The 19,890-nt window shown below is 41.5% G+C and overlaps 1 protein-coding gene across 1 annotated transcript in view; it reads right to left on the minus strand.

Moving 5' to 3' along the window:
- LOC124789737 (serine/threonine-protein kinase 32A) overlaps positions 1-19,890 on the minus strand; it is a 603,517-nt gene that overhangs the window by 226,882 nt on the left and 356,745 nt on the right. Inside the window, exon 3 of the mRNA XM_047257189.1 lies at positions 15,698-15,863. Within this exon, the coding sequence (XP_047113145.1) occupies positions 15,698-15,863 (166 nt within the window). The remainder of the gene's footprint in view (positions 1-15,697; positions 15,864-19,890) is intronic.

The following is a 19,890-nucleotide window of genomic DNA, read 5'->3' on the forward strand; positions in this document are numbered from 1 at the left end:
AAGATAGACTGTGTATGAAGGACCTGAATGTACAGTTCAGATATGAATGCATGAATAATTCAGTTACCATTAAGGATCGAAAAGTTATAGTATAGGAAAGCATAGAAGAAGGATTACGCGAGAATACTGGTTCGGCAACGGAAGAGAGTGAGGGGAAAATCCCCTTAGTTTCTGCAGCAATTCTCACCTATTTGCACCAAATACATTGTTAAAAAGCACAAGAGGAGGAAGTTTAGCTGGAAACGGCCAGGACACACAAAAAGATGTATATTTTATTACATCATCATGACGCAGAGATTGTCAGTTAAGGGATTGTAAGGCGTACTCAGCAGCAGATACAGACTCATATCACAATTTCATCATAATGAAGAGTTTATTCAAGTGGTTAAGAAAATCGTAAGAATGAACCAACGTACAAGGAAGTGAAATACGGGAATACTGGGGAATGGGTATGTGCTTTCGACATTCTGTAAGGCTGTAGGTACTGGAATAACAATCTGTATAGAATGTAGTTCAGTTTACTAGTAATGGATACCTCTAAAAGGGTAATGACATACGACAAACGTAGGTATAAGAAACCATACTGAGAAGAACTTGTGTGCAACAGAAACATGCAAGTCTCATAGAGATTAAATCAGTAGGAAGTTGATGGAAGCTAAAGCGAAACGGCTATAGCAAAATCGCGAACAAATTGAAAAGAAAATAGTTTGCAGAAAGACTGATTTACCTATAGAAAATTAGGCAAATTTAAAAGCGTTAGACATTAAGAGTTAAATACAAAGGATTTAGAATGTCGACAGAAATAGTGAACTGTAGGCCTCTACTCAACGGAAACCTGTCTGGTCAGTGTGGTAGAAGATGAAAGGGCTGCAGATTTGGATGACAGGGGCTTTAGTGTCACTGTCACAGTTTGGAAATCCTCTCAAAATCTTATGATCGAACACGTCAGATGAGGTAAGCAAAATACTTACATGATTTCTAAAATCATTGGGTGAAGTGGTAACCGAACAATTATTCGAGTTAGAACGTAAAATTTAGGAGATTGGAAGCATGCTGCTTTTCGCAAGAGTAAGATAGACTCACTCCCGAAATAAAGGGGAGAAATGTGCGTAAAAGCACACTATCAGCGTGACGGCTCACGCATCAAAGTTGCTGCCCACAGTAATATGGAAACGAATGGAAAACTGAATAGAAAATCAGATGGTGGCTAATTAGTCTTTAGGTAACTAAGGGCAACACAGACGCAGTTCTGACGGTACACTTGATTAAGCGTAAATATGCAAAATATTTTCATAGTTCTCGTTGACCTGGGAATGCGTTCTACGATGAAATGTAGTGCAAAAAGCTAAGAGGAGCAATGACAATAGAATACCAAGAACTAAGTGCACGGGCTAAAAAGCTCAAAGGACCAAGGAGGATTTAAGAGTAAGTCTAGCAGAGACAAAGAGAGAATTCTTCACCAAATGAAGTCTGCTAGTACCTAAAAAGGCCTTCTTGCGAGAAGAATACTCAGAGAATGTAAGTCTGGAACGTAGTTCATCTAGAGGTGAATCAAGGACGATTTAAAAACCGTAAATGAAGTTATCTAAAGGGTTTGAGAAATGATGTTAAAGAAGCGCGTTTGCAGATTTGTTATTGTCAGATTCGACGAACAAGCAAGTATTACGGATGTGTTTCGTGACCTCAGTGAGAATCCGTGGTGGAAAAAGGACGTTCTTTTTGCGGAACACTATTGAGGAAATTTAGAGAACCGGTATTGGAAGCTGACTGCAAGACAATTCTACTGACCTAACACGCATTTCGTGAAGGATCACGAATAGAAGAGACACAGGGGCTTGTACGGGGGAATATAGACGGTAGCGTTTCCCTCACTGCATTTGCGAATGGAACAGGAAAGGGAATAACTAGCAGTAAAACAAGATACCCTCCACATAGCACCATACTGTGGCTTGCGGCGTACGTATGTAGATGTAGAATTAAAAATAAAGTTCTACACAGAATCGGCGAGGAAATAAAGATGTCGTAAACGTTAACTATCGAAAGGAATAATATAATGGAACGCGTGTTAAGATATGAGGTAATATTTTTCATGGTACTAGAGAGTATCGTTGGAGGCCATAATTATAGATGAAGACAGAGATTAGAAATTACACAAGAAACATCTGTAGACATTGGTTGATCCTCAGGTGCAAAGACTGGCACTGGAAAGAAATCAAGGCTGACGGTATGAAACCAATGAAAAGACTGACGATCCCAAGCAAAAAATGTAAAGGGTACTCTTTGTATTACTGAGAAGTTGAACTCTAGGACTAACACACCTACGCTGTAAGCTTCACTCAATCCTCGGTAGAATATTTTAAGATCAGAAGCTCCTGGAATCTCTCCAGTTTTACGGCCACGGTAATTTCCATAAACTATGCGTGGCATGAATCAATATACTATTACTTGCTGACTCTTCTAGAAACGTACGCTCTCGGAATTTTAAAAGTAAGCTGCATCGTGTAATGCAACACCCCTACTACAGCGTCTGCCACTGGAGTTAGATAAACATCTCAGTGGTGCTTTCGCGTTCACTAATCGTACCTTTGACGAAACGTGTTGCTTTTCTATGAATCTGCTCTATTTGATCCATCAGTTGTACCTGGCAAGAATCCCAGCGTGACGAGCAATGCTCAAGTGCCGGTAGAACATGGGTTTTCTACACAGCCTCTTTCGTTGACTGACTGCTCTTCAAAATGGTTCAAATGGCTCTGAGCACCATGGGACTTAACATCTGAGGTCATCAGTCTCCTAGACATAGGACGACTTAAACATAACTAACGTAAGGACAGCACACACATCGATGACCGAGGCAGGATTCGAATCTGCAACCGAAGCAGCAGCGCGGTTCCGGACTGAAGCGCCTAGAACCGCTCGGCCACAACGGCCGGTGACTGTTCTTATTGAGAAGTCTGGCAATGAATCTCTCTGGTAACTGTCTTCCGTACGAGTAGTTTTATGTGATCGTTCCACTTTAATTCGCGCCGTATCCAAACTGCGTGTTTTATGGGTGTGATGCATCCATTGATTGTTCGACAATCGCGTGATCATAGTTCCCACATTTGTGATTTCTCTATATACAACACCATCATCCGTGAACAGCCTTGTCAAAGTGCTGATGTTATCCAGTACGTCATTTATATTCATGGAAATCAGTAATGGTCCTAAAACACTCTCTTGTGGTACACACGAAGTTAGGTTTACGTCTGATGATTTCTTTCCGTTAACAATGACAAGCTATGTTCTACTTTCTAGGAACTCTTTAATCCGATGCAAATGCTGGCGTGATTTTCCGTACGCTCGCCTTTTGTTCATTAGGCAAAGTTATTGAACTGTACCGTACGCCTTCTGGAAGTCAAGGAACACGGAATCAACCTGGGCACATGTAAGGATAATTTTCCTGCAAGCATTATGAAATAACCGTAACAAGTCTATGTGGAAAGCGTCATGTCTTTCTGAGAGCGCAGACTGAACATTCCCAATAACTTAAGCAGCTATTATAATGTATATAAACATTTTGACGCGAAAGTCACTGGTTACGTCTGTGTCGGAAGTAGGACTCCTGAAGAAAGAATGTTGTCGATGTGCCAGTAAAGCGAATGGCGCATGAAGGGGATGGGAGAGAGCGTTCAAAACTGTAGGAATAGTTATTCGATATGACTCAATTAAATGGAACTTGAAGAGTTTCAGTGTTACTGTCAATTGATTTGATATTACTCTCGATAATGTCTGTTCAGGATATAAATCAATCCCTGTGATATTCCTTTGGTTTTCATGGAAGTCTAGTTGGTCTCTGCGACTCGATAAAACTGTCACTGGCAGTTAGATTCATGACTAGGATACCTTTGCAATATGCAGATACATAACCGAAGAGTCAAAGACGATTCAGTCAGCATTTCATAAAATTATTTTGACATTTTTCTGGCCTCTCTCATTTCTCATCTGACTTGTGTTTCACCACAGCCTTACTTCTTCGAAGATTTTTGTCTTTACATTTCGACTACAATGAATATACACCACAGCCTGTTTTCCATGCTCTAGTGTACTCCTACAAGATATCCGCTTTCCAGCGCCGAATTTACTGTTCCTGGCTGCCTGTCACAGCTTACACAACCTCATCACTTCTGATGGAAAGATGTTTCAAAGACATCTTTCTCTGTATATTTATTTTTGTACATCGTCAATTCCTACCTTAGATGTCCACTCAACTTCTAACGCTGCTCCTTGGTACCACATTTCTGCTGGGTACAGTTTCCTAGCCTCCTGCCTCCCAGTAGTGCACTTCCTCTTTCATACGCCAGCTGTATTCTAGACATACGCTTTCAGGAACTCCATCCGCAACTCCATGTCAATATTTGATACGGCTAGGATTTATTTGCTAAAGTAAGTTTCCTCCTGCTGCATCGTTCTAATGCTGACAACTCTTTTCCCTCTTTAATGAAATTTATTCGCAATTGCGGAATCTTTCTGACGTGGTCTGCGATATGTATGAAGATGTTACCTATTGGTGACACATGATAATTTGTGCCGGACTGGGACTCTAACGCAGATTTCCCGCTTTAAGTGAGCTGTCACCTTGACCGCTTCGGCTATCCAAGCACGCCTACAGGACCGAACTAGGCTTCAAGATGTCATGTTGTATACGACTCCATCGCTCGCAGTCTTCCGAATCGAGAAATCTTTCGCTTCTACTTCTGCTGTGTGAGCCCCATGTTGATGAATGCTAGTCACTCTTCTCCTTTTTAATAGGTTCATCATTCCTTTGTGCATCTTTAAGTTATATTTTGTGCTGTGTTTGTTCCGTTAGCGTTTTTATGTCTTAACAATGGTACATCCACATAGCCTCAGAAATTTCTCAACCCAAATTTGTGTGTGTGTGTGTGTGTGTGTGTGTGTGTGTGTGTGTGTGAGAGAGAGAGAGAGAGAGAGAGAGAGGGAGAGAGAGAGAGAGAGAGAGAGAGAGAGAGAGAGAGAAAGAGAGAGAGAGAGGGAAAGAGACAGAGAGAAAGAGAGGGATTTATGCAGAAATTTCGTATGAATGCAGATACTGTTTCTGGTCCACACATAAGCCTGCTGTGTTTTTTAATTTTATTTTGATTTTCAATATGGTGCTCACTTATTGGCGTAACCACATACAAGAAAGTGTAGAAACAGTCATGTGCAGTTACTACGATGGAACTCCACTGTGGCAAGCAATGCTCGATCGGTTGTAATAATACACACAGTGTTCCGAAACTATTCGTCTTTAGTTATTTTACACGTAGTCCCCGGATATCTATTGCTTGGAACGATTTACACAGAAGGTAGTTTAGCATGCTAATCGCAGCAGCGGCATTCACAGGAACTATTCGAAAGCGCGACCATTGACTCGCATGCACGCAGTACATCGTCGGACCACTGAGTTTACTGTCCGTTTGAAGATTCCCGGCATGTACGCAAGCGCACCAGAAGCGACGGCGCTTCTGGCGACGAGGCCTTCTTCTGTTCCCATAACGGTTTCATGTACCAACTACTTCATATGCCCTGCAGAGGAAAAAATGCAGACACGTGAGGTCAGACTATCTGAGAGGCCAGGCTACAATGTCCTCCATCGATTTAACAAGGTGGCTCTCAGATGATTCCTCATAGCGATGCTGAAATGGACTGGCGCACTGTCGTGCTGGAGGTACGTCCTCTGTCTAACATCCATAGGTAAATCCTAAAGCAGTTCCGGCAACATTAAGTTCCACGAATATTGAAAATATCCATTCGTTGAGGAGGAACGGAACATTGTATGCTCCAGTCTTCCTGTCACCGAGAATGCTGGCCCACACATCAACACCAAATCGTTGTTGATGAGGACTATGTCGAGTAAATCGTGGATTCACATATGCCCAAACATGCGAACTGTGGATTTTGAAAGAGCTTTCACGAGTAAACGAACTCTGATCGGTGTATAGAACCTCGTCTGGAAATCAAGGGCGCAGGGCAATTCGTTATAAAAACCATTGTACTAAGTGCTCTCTGTTGTAAAACTCGTTGCGCTAACTGCACGCGTTGGGGAAAATCTATAAGTGCTAGTACTGCTATGCGCTGGTGGTGGAAAGGACGAATCTGCTGGTCACGTAAAACATTCCACACAAGGCTATGTTCGACGCCAAGGATGTGTGTCGTGTACTTGTAGATGGAGTGCCTTCAACATGTCGCAGAATCTCGTCTTCCATTCCGGGAGTACACACTGTTCGAGCCGGCCGCTGTGGCCGAGAGGTTGTAGACCCTTCGGTCCGGAACCGAGCTGCTGCTACGGTCGCAGGTTCGAATCCTGCCTCGGGCATAGATGTGTGTGATGGCCTTACGTTAGTTAGGTTTAAGTAGTCCTAAGTTCTAGGGGACTGATGACCTCAGGTGTTAAGTCCCATAGTGCTTAGAGCCATTTGAACCACACTGTTTGACTCTGACCTGTATCATGCATACTTGAACGGAAAGAGCCTGTTTATGTAGTAGGCGATGCAGACGACCGAATGTTAGGTGTTGCGAAAATCGAAAATCGTCGATTGGGAAAGCGCTGTCGTCTCTCTTGCACTGGATCTCGTCCCTTTTTTTTTGTTGAATGTATCGCGCGCAGACACTTGTTGGTGGCCCAGTATTGAAATCTGCAGTAATTTGGAGGAAGGTTGAACTTGTGTCACGTTGAACGATTCTCTTCACTCGTCGTTGGTTCCGTTCTGACATCACCTTTTTCCGGCCGCAGAGATATCGAAGATGTCGGAGATTTGATGTTTTACTGGATTCCTAATATTCACGGTATACTCGTCAAATGGTCGTACGGGAAAATCCCCACTTCATCGCTACCTCGGAGATGCCGTGACCCATCGCTCGTGCGCCGACTGTAACACCACGTTCAAACTCACTTAAATCTTGATAACCTGCCATTGTAGCAGCAGTAACAATTGCGCCAGACACTTTTTGTATTACATAGGCGTTGCCGACCACAGCGCCGTATTCTACCTGTGTTTGAGTTTCTATGCATGTACTAGTTGTTGTTGTTTTTTTTTTTTTTTTTTTTTTTTTTTTTTTTTTGCGCTTCAGTGTAGATCTGCGGCGGCAAGCATGATGTCCTTCTTGCGAAGCAATCAACTGAAGAAGAGAGTCTATCTCCCGAGGCTACAGAAGCATGTCGGACATTTGAATAAGTTTGAATGATATCCCAACATTCATCAAAATCCTTAGAACTGCTGTAACCCTAACAGTACCAAGGCATTTTCCATAACGTGTAACACCAACGAAGGATCGAGTTCTTTATGCCCAACACATAAAGATTAAAAAAGAAGCAAATTTCGCTAGTTGTTGTTAACTTTAATTGGAAATGAGCGTGTGGCATTGCTGACCAGGAGGGGAAGTTCGGATTATTGCAGTCGACGCCACATTGGGCGACTCGCATGCCGGTGATGACGATGAAATGATGATGATGAGGACAACAGAACATCCAGTCCACGAGCGGAGAAAATCTCCAACCCGGCCGGTAATCGAACCCGTTCCCGCTTGCATGAGAGGTAAGCACGGTACCACCCAGCTAAACAGGCGGACTAACTTTCATTAACAATATACTTCTCAAATAGGTGCTGATGTACCAGATGTAGAAGTATGAAACCGGAATTTGGTTGCAATAATGACACGTCTCTTGTTGGAAACTGATAAACAATATTTTACTCAAAATAATCTCTATTGCTATTTATACATTTCTCCCGCCTCTCCGCCGGGCTATAAATGCTACGTAAAAAGACAGTTCTTCTTTTAAAACGAACCAGTCAGCGAGCCATTTTCGTACGTTTCCATACGAATTGAAGCGTTGTTCAGCGAGAGGAGGTCCCAGTGACGCAAATAGATGATAATCTGACGGAGGCAAGTCTGGAGAATAAGCCACATGCCCTAGTATTTCCCAACTGAAAGCCTACATCGTTTCCCTGACCCGTATTGTAAGTGTGACGGGGCATTATCCTGGAGCAATACGACTTTGCGTTGCCTTTTTCTATATTCCTGTCGTTTTTCGCGTAATGCTCGATTTAAATCAATCATTTTCTGTTGTTACCGATCAGTGTTAACGGTTTCACCAGGTTTCAGCAGCTCGTAATAGATCACATCCTTCTGATCCCACCAAACAGAAAGCATTGTCTTGTTTCCAAAGTGATTTCGTCTTGCAGTGGATGTCGATGGTTTGCCTGGATTCAACCATGATTTACGACGCATAGGATTCTCAAAATATATCCCTTTTATATCACCTGTCACTATTCGATGGAAAAACGAATTTCTTTTGTATCTGGCGAGCAGCATTTCACAAGTGGTCTTTCCATATGCTTGCTGCCTATGCTTCAGTTCATGGGGAACTCATTTTCCCACTTTCTGCACCTTTCTCATAGTTTTCAGCCGAAGTGAAACGGCTTTCCGCGTCGCATTCAATTGTTCCGCAAGTTCCTTTTGCGTTTGAGTATCATCTTCATCTTATAAAGCCTGCAATTCGTTGTCTTCGAACTTTTTTCGGTGTTGTCCGGCGATTGCCGTTTCTCACGTCAAAATCACCACTTTTGAATTCTTTGAACCACCGGAAACATTGTGTTTTCCCAAGAGCATGATCGCAAAAAGCTTCGACAAGCGTTCGATGCGATTCTATAGCAGGTTTCTGCAAGTGATAACAGAAAACTAATGCTGTCCGGAAATCGTAGTTCATAGGGACAAAACTTGACTTGTTTATTGGTTTTAAACAGATACAGATGTATGGAACTTGGTCTATTGTGTGCTGACATTGGTGGTCAGCCGTTACAGGAAGTAGATGCCGCAGCAGACCCGGTCTCACGGGCCCTATACTGACGGCTAGCACCATCTGCAGGGAAATTTTGGTTTCATACTTCTACATCTGGTATAAGTAGGTCCATAACGTGGCAATTTCTTCCAGCACAATCTTAGCAATGCCAACACATTGTCCGTAATGTGCACACCGAGCGGAGGGATACTTCATGACTGCCACAAAAATTTAAAAAAATATATAAATTTCATTGACTATCGCTGACTTTTATTCACAACATACTTTTTAAAGATGTGTATATTCATATGAAGGGTCCTGAACCTGATACTATAAATATGACAATTGTTGTGAACCTGATAATATGAATAAGAGAATTGTTGTGAAAAGTCACGATCACTACTAAGCATTAGATTTTACTGAAAAATTTAAAACAACTGCCGAATCTGGTGTAAGATCACATTAAAAATAATAAACAATTTTTCAATATTTTCAACTATATTACGAGGGTTAATGAGTAAATGCAGTTTGAGTTGCCGATAAAAAAGACATTTTAATCACGCTTTACTTTGTCCCACCTTTAGTTCTCTTACGCCAATTTATTAGTTCATTTTGTGTCTCTTACGAAGGCTATACTACGGAGTCGCTCTCGCGTATGCACATATGTGAGGTGCTGTTTTGGGGCCCAGTTCAACTCTCAGCAATTCTCATGGCTGTGCCAAACAGTGTTCTTTTCACTTGCTCAATATTAGCTACACAAGTCCTGCTGCTGTGTTAATTTCTTGTACTTCGTTCATTAAGTTGTGTCTGCACATAACAGATTTTCCTCTTAAAATATGTAATTTTCTTCGGCGCTGATTTAAAAAGTATTTCCGACCCTGAAACGCTCCATTAACCAACAATTTGTGTTGTTACTCAAAACAAAAATGAACGCTTTCTACAAGTAGTGTTCGATCATTTCTTGTACTAAATGAAAATACTGGGGTTTGAAGCGCAAATGCTTGTGGAACTCTCATTACACTCATGTTTCTGGAACCGCCATATAGCTTCTTGTAGTCACGTGTGGCTTTTGTGAGCAACAGACAAGTGCATGTTCCCGGTCTCTCCACATTGTTTCGAGTTGTCTAAATGTCACTTGATTTTCGCATTTCCGTTCGCTCAGCCACCAAGTTTATCCAAACTGTTTATACGACGCGCGAACTGAATTGTCACAATGCAGCCTCTTATCGAGTTTGGCACAATATGCGCATCGCACAACTACTGTGTTGACTCGCCCGAATGAAATTCCGATGCAGCTTTCAGCGAAGCCATGTCGTGTAGAGGTACGATACAAACTGCAGCCAAACAGTGAAGCAACAGAGTTCTATCATTCTTTCCTTCTTTTTTCCTTATAATTATGAACTGAATTCTCAACAAAGTTACGTGACTTATTATTGTAGCTGATATTAAACAAGTCGCGGTATTAAGTTACTTTTTCGATTTAAATTTTTCTGTGACGTGCCCATCACATAACAGTTCTTAACTAAACTTAAACTGCAGCGAACATGATCAAGAATTTAGATGATACTTAAAGTGTTTCTCCATTAATGCGAACAAAAAATCTGTGATTTTGGATTCACCCATTATCGTGTCCTTGCAATACTTATCCAGAACCGTCTTAGAAACGAATAGAAATTATTATTGAATTTATGACATAACTGTTATTCTACGGCATTCTCATTGGGTCAGACAGCAGACTCTCCGTAACGAGAACTTAATGCGCTTCAGTATTGATTTTAACTAACACTAACAAATTCACATGATTGCAGATGTGATTTTCAGGTTTTCCATGAGCCTTCGCTTCCGCTCATATATCCACTTTCTGTATAACGATTTCTTTGGCCTAGTGTAATTTCATACCGCCACACATCTACATGATATTTATTTTTTCGGTTATGATTTATCGTACAGCTCATAAAAATTTCTGTATTTTGCAACTGAATGTTTTATTTATGTTAATCACACATGTCTCACTTATTAATACTAGACTTCTTCAGTGGTCTGAACTGCAAAACAGAAATATTTATTTCTGCATATGTTGTATAGAGAGCGCTCTCTTTCTTGTGTTGTTATGGCATAAGATTGCCATGTCTGTATCCCAGTGTGTTGCTGACTTTCTTTTATTAGATGTTGCCTTATAAGTTCTTTGTAACTGATATTAAAATTTCTTGCCGACATCCCACTATATAGGGGGTTATAGCTATTGCATGTTAATGCCCCATACTCTCCCATACGAATCAGTTAGCTCTGCAACGTGTGTAATGATTCATTAAACCTGTCTTCTGAGCGTGTGGCTTGGTCCAAACTGACAACTTAAGTCTACACTGAGTGATGGGTCAAGGAACAGTAACCCACACCTTATGCTAATTGGGTTACTTTCGAAGAAAACTGGGATACCTGATACTATTTTTGATACGAAAACGCTATCACTTCAAACGACCCATCAGTACTATCGTTACTACCACTATATGCTTCAAGACAGGCACTGGCTAAACTTCAAAGACATATTCCACATAGTTAGAAGAAGTCTGCCAACCCATTAATTACGCGTTAGGATTCGTTTTCTACAGTTATTCACTGTAAGTCAATCGTGGAAAGCAGGAGGGAATAGAAAATGAAAATAGTTCTTACAGAAAATTTTTAAAATGCCTTCCGCTTGCATTGACACATGTGTCAATCCGCCGCATTGGGTTCCAGACGCACTGATCTATCCCTGGAATATTCCGTGTGGATTTTCAGCCCTTCACAATACGAACACGAAGATTTCCTGCACCTTGTACCGGGATCCGATACGCAGAGGGGGTGGGTGGGGGGGTGGGGGTGGGGGTTAGGTCGTTTGGGGCATGAGACCAAACAGCGAGGCCATCGCTCGCTCTCATTGGATTAGGGAAGGACGAGGAAGGATGTCGGCCGTGCCCTTACAAAGGAACCATCCCAGCATTTACCTGGAGCGATTTAGGGAAATCACGGAAAACCTAAAACAGGGTAGCCGGACGCGGGATTGAACCGTCGTCCTCCCGAATGCGAGTCCAGTGGGCTAAGAAGCTTAGAACACTTATGCTGCTCACATTACTGGACTGAAAATAAAATAATCCCGTCGGCTCCTCTTAAACAGACTTGTTTCAGCAGCTAAACTTTCCATGGCTTCTATCTATGTACGTAAAACGCGTGTTCCTGAGTAATGAACATATTCTGCACAACGTAACTGACTTTAAATCTTTCTGTAGTTATCTTTATTACTGGCTAGCTCCATCACGCATTTTACCCTAGGTTAAATTATCATTTGTTAAAAAACTACCCTCATGTATTTGTTTCAGTTTTCTAGTAGTTCATCTTCTCCTTTCACCTCTCTCTGCCCATTCCCTCCACCCCGCACTCTCTCTCGATCTCTTCCTTCCCCCTCCCTCTGTCCGTGGTTTCTTACCCCCTCCCCCCTCCCCACTGTACATCTCGCTGTTCATCTCTTTCTCCCTCCTGCTCCTGTCCGTCTCCTCTCTTTCCTTTTTCAGTCCATTTCTTCTTCCTTTCCTTCTCTGTCCATTTCTGCCTCCCCTTCTCTGTCCATTTCTTCCTCCCTTCTCCCAGTCCGTCTGCTCCTTCTCCCTCTCTATCTGTCCATCTTCTCCTCCGTCCTTCCCCCCCACGTTATCACCTCCACCCCAAAATGAGGCTGGATGTTCTTGCTCCAACAGTTTTTTTTTCCTGATAGTAATTAATATGTATACCAAATTTGACTGAAATCGTTCCAGATTTGTAGGTTGAGATTTTTACCTGTGACTTTATTTGCATATGCACATGTCAAATATATTTTATATGCATTTTCCATATTTCACACATATTTGTTGTGCACATGCTCGTATTTCGCGTACGCCTCTAGCGAATTTCGCCCTGCAATTTCATTTCCATGCAGCTCAATGTTAATGATGTGTCCCCTGAACTTTGTGTCGTACAATTATATAATTTTGGTGGTACTTTCTGTGGTGTAGGTAGTTACTGTCTGCGAAATATGTAACGAGTACAGTTTGTAGTAAGGAAATAATAAATTAATACGTCATGTTTCATGCGGCAGTTCTCAGCATGAACGGCAAAAATATAGTAAGCGATAACCTTTTTCACTTTCATAATTATGTGGAGAGTTGTCAGCAAGAGAAAGTTGCATAAAGGTTCAATGCCATGTGTAAAGTTTATTGAATGTTACAATGTGCTCTCATTCATAAATATTGGATTAATAAAGTGTGGGTATTCACGAGTTGTGAGCTACTCTCCTTTTTTTATCACCCCTTTGACAGATAGGTACACACATTTTGGCATGCATAATTACATGTAAACGCAAACTGCAGAAAGGCAGCTATTCTGAAATTTATAAATTTCCATTTTTTGATGGTTATGATTCTGAGTGGGTCAATGCATTGTTTACCACAAAAAGGAATCCTGTTTCCACGATAAGACGTCAGTTTTCTGTTAACAGCAGTTGGCGAACTAATTCGGGGCATGTTGGTAAGAGAAGGAAAGTGGATGACGATGTTGAATTCATAAAAAAATTCTCAGAAAACAGTAACAAGTTTTCCATTGTTCAAATGAGGATAGATTCTTTATCAACTAAACCCAGGGAGCCTAAATTATGCTCTGCTGAAGCGATGTTTCTTATGGTAAAGTCGTTTATAGACACCCGAAAGAGTTTATCGCTATATGAAGATGCCACGAGATGACCTTTGGAGCTGAAAATCCACATAGTGCGACATTAATACTGCTGGTTCGATGAAGGACATTTTTATGCTGAGACAAGCTCTACAACCTTTGAAACTGTCATTAAAGAAAGGCCATATATCTGTTCTGCTTATAAATAACAACAAAAGCCATCTAGAAATTCTTCCTCTACATCTCTCGAGACACGATACAATTTAGAAATTCTGTCACCTCACCACTGACAACAACGGCATCTAGTGAGGTAGTTGGAGATAACTGAGTAATGTAAACAAGAAAAATGTCAAATATTATTCAGAAACACGTAACAAACAATTTTTATTATAATGAAAGGTATTTATACGTAGAATTTTATTTCAAAACACGTAACGTAACCCTAGCATGAATTTGAAAATCCCTTTTACTGCAGAAAGGGAACATGTCCAACGCCAACAAAGTGTCTCCCTCTTTCCCTTTACATCATACTTGACTTTTAGCTGTATATAATGAGAGAACATCTACACCAAAAAACCTGAAATACATGGCAGGAGATAAATTGCATTAAACATGTTTATTCAGTTTTTTTGTCTCTACTATTAAAGTAGAAAATGTGGGCTTGTTGCCTTTCCGCAGGAAACGTTTCGTCTAAGATTTGTTTGAGAAAAGAGATTCATGACAAATTCCGTTATGGAACAAATATACTGGGAAGAAGTTTCAACATCAATAGTTGCATGAACGGGGCTTTGAAGGACGTGCATGAGTTCACACCACTAATAATTCGTTTTAAGAGCTTTTGTACTCTTAAAATTTTAATTTGTATTCGTGAGTTAGCCCGAAAAATGATCCTCTATGGCATTATGGAATGAAAGTAAGGGAAATGTGTTATCAATTTCTGTTTTTGTATCACCTATCTGTCACAACATCTACATTGAAAATCAAGATTCCCTTTGGCGCTTCAGTAGTTTCGGCAGTATGTTCCTTTGGGCTGAATTTTTATCAACTTTACGGGTTTAACGACGAAAACAAACCACAAAGGCGGTGTGAACGTTGTGGAACGAAATAGGCCGTATTCCTTTCAGAGGAACGATCCCTGTTTCTGGATTATCTGTTTAGGATGTCTTGATGGGTTTTTGAGCCACTGTCCTCCGTGATGCAAATGCAGTTTTTGACCATTGCAAAACATGATCTTTTGGATAGGGTGGGTAGCAATGTGCGGCTGTTTGCTGATGATGCTGTGCTGTACGGGAAAGTGTCGTCGTTGAGTGACTGTTGGAGAATACAAGATGACTTGTACAGGATTCGTGATTGGTGTAAAGAATGGCAGCTAACTCTAAATATAGATAAATGTAAATTAATGCAGATGAATAGGAGAAAGAATTCCGTAATGTTTGAATACTCCATTAGTAGTGTAGCGCTTGACACAGTCACGTCGATTAAATATTTGGGCGTAACATTGCAGAACGATATGAAGTGGGACAAGCATGTAATGGCAGTTGTGGGGAAGACGGATAGTCGTCATCGGTTCATTGGTAGAATTTTGGGAAGATGTGGTTCATCTGTAAAGGAGATCGCTTATAAAACACTGATACGACCTATTCTTGAGTACTGCTCGAGCGTTTGGGATACCTATCAGGTCGGCTTGAGGGAGGACATAGAAGCAATTCAAAGGCGGGCTGCTAGATTTGTTACTGGTAGGTTTGATCATCACGCGAGTGTTACGGAAATGCTTCAGGAACGCGGATGGGAGTCTCTAGGGAAAAGGAGGCGTTCTTTTCGTGAATCGCTACTGAGGAAATTTAGAGAACCAGCATTTGAGGCTGACTGCAGTACAATTTTACTGCCACCAACTTACATTTCGCGGAAAGACCACAAAGATAAGATAAGAGAAATTAGGGCTCGTACAGAGGCATATTGACAGTCATTTTTCCCTCGCTCTGTTTGGGAGTGGAACAGGGAAAGAAGATGCTAGTTGTGGTACGAGGTACCCTCCGCCACGCACCGTATGGTGGATTGTGGAGTATGTATGTAGATGTATATGTAGATGGTAGGAGTGAACTATCGACGTTTCACAAGTTAGTAACATTAAAGGAAAATATTTGGTTTTTGATCACTGGCATGTATTGGTACATTTTAACGTTGGTGGTGAGCTGGCTCGCATACCTTGGAAGGAGAACCAGAGGTTGACAAGGAAGGGATGCTCCAGCGAGGCGAGGATGTCCACCTCTCGCAGCACGTTGCGCAGCGCGTCCCTCTCCACGCAGGCGCTCTTGTTCATGTACTTCATGGCGAACATGCGTTTGCAGTCCTTCTTCTGCACGATGCACACCTGTAGACACAACACCAGTAACACACGTAAGCAAAGCAGAGTTACAGTTGAAGACCAGGTCCTCGCCACCCCCTTCCCACTAGACGCACAAGTCCACGACGCAATGTAGTTACCGAACACCATGACAGCATTTAATCATAAAGCTTATTATTGACTCACTGCTTCTCATAATAACAACACGTATCTTCACCCACTGCCTGACCATTAATGCTTTGCTTGTGGCCTGGAACAGGAAATTATCAAGATTCCATCCAAGAAGAATACCACAGTACCCTCTACCTTCCCATCTGTATTCTTCCGTCACTGTCGAAAGCATTAGAACATACACTATCTGATCAAAAGTATCCAGACGTCACGAGAGACCAACGCGCCAGTCTAAAAGGATGAGGAAGTATTGTGTTGTCAGTAGAGCAGCAGTATCAGCAGAATGGATCGGTCAGGAGAGTTCATTAACTTCGAACGTAGAATAATCACTGAATGTCACCTGAGTAACAGATCCACAGAACATTTCAAAGCCTCTAAAGCAGCCCAAGTGGACTGTTTGTGATGTGATTCTCAAGTGAAAACGCGGAGGAAACAACAAGAGCTAAGCCAACGCTAGGCAGAGTTCATGTAGTGACAGATCGATCACTGCGGAGGGTGCCTATAAGAAATCGCGTGAAATTGGCGGATGGAGTCACGCGTGACATTCAAAGTGCTACCAGCAGTCCAGCTAGCACAGTGACTGGGCGTTCGGAGTTAAAAATAATGGAAAAGAGTGATCGAGCGGCTCCTCATTAGTCATTCGTTTCTGTAGTCAGTGAAAAACGAGCCTTGGTGTGATGTAAAGAGCTACACCACTGGACTGGGAACGAATAATTAGGAATGATGAATCACGCTACCCCTTGGGTAATCTAATAAAAGTATTTTGGTTTGGAGACTGCCTGGATAAGCGGGAAATGTGCGTATATTTTAATCAGTTACGGAGACTCTTTTAGAAAAGAAAAAATGCGTGGTTTAAAGGACCACAAAGATTGCAAGTGTATAAACACTGTATGTCGTTCAGCAGTTTAATCGATATATCCCCTAACAAAACATACTTTATTCCATCCATCCTTGCCGGACACGGTGGTCTCGCGGTTCCAGGCGCGCAGTCCGGAACCGTGCGACTGCTACGGTCGCAGGTTCGAATCCTGCCTCGGGCATGGATGTGTGTGATGTCCTTAGGTTAGTTAGGTTTAAGTAGTTCTAAGTTCTAGGGGACTGATGACCACAGCTGTTAAGTCCCATAGTACTCAGAGCCATTTGAACCATTTTTTTGAACCATCCATCCTTCCTAAAAATCGTTTATTAGATGTTGGTGTAGCTGACTAAGGGTTATTAACGAGTATTAGTTTTGAATACAGCAGTATTTTAAGTAATACTTGTCATTGTATGTACTGCCAACAGTAAGGTACGGAGGTGTCGATGTTACGGTATGAGAGCGATTCTCGTGACTAGATTGTGCTCTCCTTACTGTGTTCAACAGAATGCTAAATGAGGAACGATATGAACACATTTTGAAGCATTGTGTACTAGGTACAGTAGAAGAACATCCACATGACGGCGCACACTGTCACATAATGGTTTATGGGCAGTAACATCCTTCGTATGGTGTTGTCTGCCCCTAGTTCTACTTGAACCAGATGGAACAACTTTGGGATGAGTTACAATGTCGACTTCGCGCCGGACGCCATTGCTCTAAAACGCTACATTCTTTGGTTTCAGATCTTGATGCAGAATAGTGCTACTCCTCCAAAGATACCTCACTAAATGTGTCCGACCAGCCTACCTACTACTTAATTACAAACAACGTACTATGAGAAACAGTTATAAGGTTTTAAATATTAACTGGAAATTACAATGCACTTACAACTATTACGCAGTTAATGAAGCAATTAATAAATAAATACCATTAACAAATAATTATAAATAATTTATGAATTAAATTTAATTTGAAATATGTATCTATTGTCGCAGTAGATAGTTAAATCATTATGACACACTACCACGTACGCCACTAGAGGAGCGAAAACAAAGTGCTACATTCCACTGATAACGTAAAATAGCTTCCTGTATTTCGTTTCCTTCATCGAAAGGAGGACAATGGTGGAAGTGTATGGCCACAATGCACTGTCATGTAACACAGTGATTGGTTGGCGTATACTAAGCCAGTGTAGTCAGACAAGTCTTAACGAAGGAGAGCGCAGTGACAGAACATCTTCCTGAGCAGAACTGGGTGTGGCAAGAGAAGTAGAGGCACCAGTGCCGTATGCAGAGTAGAAATGCTATGGCGGCTTCCTTGAAAAGACCTTCAAGGTGATCACGTGATAGTACGTGATCCTGGACGTAATGCATGGCGTTATCAGTGACCTTGAGCTCGTGAAGTCACCACACTTATCAGTGACATCATCAAACAATAATATCAATCAATTAGCAATTGCAAATGGAAATTCCTTACTCCCGCTCCTCTCCTCCCCTTCTCTTCTCGCCCCCTTATCCCCAGACAACAATAGTGCAGTATTAACAATGAAACCAGGCTCAAATTAAATATTTTACCCCATCTACGATGTTTCTCAATTCCAAAATGCAGTAGTGATGCAAGAAAAGGTGATCTTTGCGTTGCAGCAGTTACTAAATATGTAAAGTGCATGCAATCTGATAATGTGTACTGTCATCGCATTACGTTTCTTTTGCAATCAGCTTAGGAGCGGAGCAAAGAGTCTACACCACAAGGGCCGGCCGGTGTGGTCGAGCGGTTCTAGGCTCTTCAGTCTGGAACCGCGCGACCGCAGCGGTCGCAGGTTCTAATCCTGCCTCGGGCATCGAAGTGTGTAATGTCGTTATGTTTAAGTAGTTCTAAGTCTATGGGACTGATGACCTCAGATGTTAAGTCCCATAGTGCTTAAAGCCATTTGACCCATTCTACACCATAAGAAATAATACAATCGGTGACAAATACTACTTAAAATACTGCAGTATTCAGAACAAAGACTCGCTAAAATCCCGTGATCAACTACATCAACGTCTAAAAAAGTACAACTATACTTAAAACACGATTTTTAGGAAAGGATGGATGGAGGTGTTTCATTAGGATATATCGATTAAACTGCAGAACGACAAACAGTGTTTATACACAAACTCACGAGACGACCAAAGACTGTATCAGAGTGATGTAACATATCCAGAGACAATGTCAGGGTCGGTATCTTGAAAATAAATATGTAATTACTTACCATTTATTGTAAGTTATCACGCTGTTGGCAAGCAAATTAAAAATTTTCGCATCTAATTCGTTTTTATCACTTACTGAAATTTATTTAGCTTGCATTTAGCGCTACTGATACTTCCATTAGGTTAAGGAGTACTCGCTTACGAAGAAAGCTCTATTCGCGCACTAGATCTGCATGCTCTCTTGGCCTTTAAACGAAGTATTTTTCCGCTTCTAAAAGTGTCTACATGACTTACTAAAACACACGGACGTTGCATGCTCTACGTTTTTTTCAAGATCTCTATTAAAATACGATCTTTCCATGATACACGACACCTGTTCTCTGCCTACTCAGTGGCAACTTTCACTGTCGAACAAGATATGAGACTTCACTCCTTCTTCTGTGTTAAATTCCCCGTCAAAAGCTAGCTAATGAAGGGCCCCAACGCTGGAGCAAATAACAGGTCTCCCTCACCTCAATAAGAGGAAACGAGAAGAAGAAGTAATTAGAATCGCAATGATTGGCAGTAGTGAATATTATCTACAGTTTTTAGGCAGAGTTAAAAAATAGACTATCCTGACTACTGGGATGTGCACGTTATATTATAAAAAAGTTTCATGGCTGTTTCTACGTAAAGTGCTACGAAATAGCTAGCGGACAAATGTAGGTTTATAGAGGCATGTATAACTGGGTGAAAATTAGATAACACCTACAAAAAAATTAAAGAGAAAATATAATACCAAGACCTCAGACGGAAAACCAGTCCTGAACAAAGATTGTAAAGGTGGAAAGAGTAT

The sequence above is a fragment of the Schistocerca piceifrons genome, chromosome 3, assembly GCF_021461385.2.
Source record: "Schistocerca piceifrons isolate TAMUIC-IGC-003096 chromosome 3, iqSchPice1.1, whole genome shotgun sequence".
Classification (NCBI taxonomy): Eukaryota; Metazoa; Arthropoda; class Insecta; order Orthoptera; family Acrididae; genus Schistocerca; species Schistocerca piceifrons.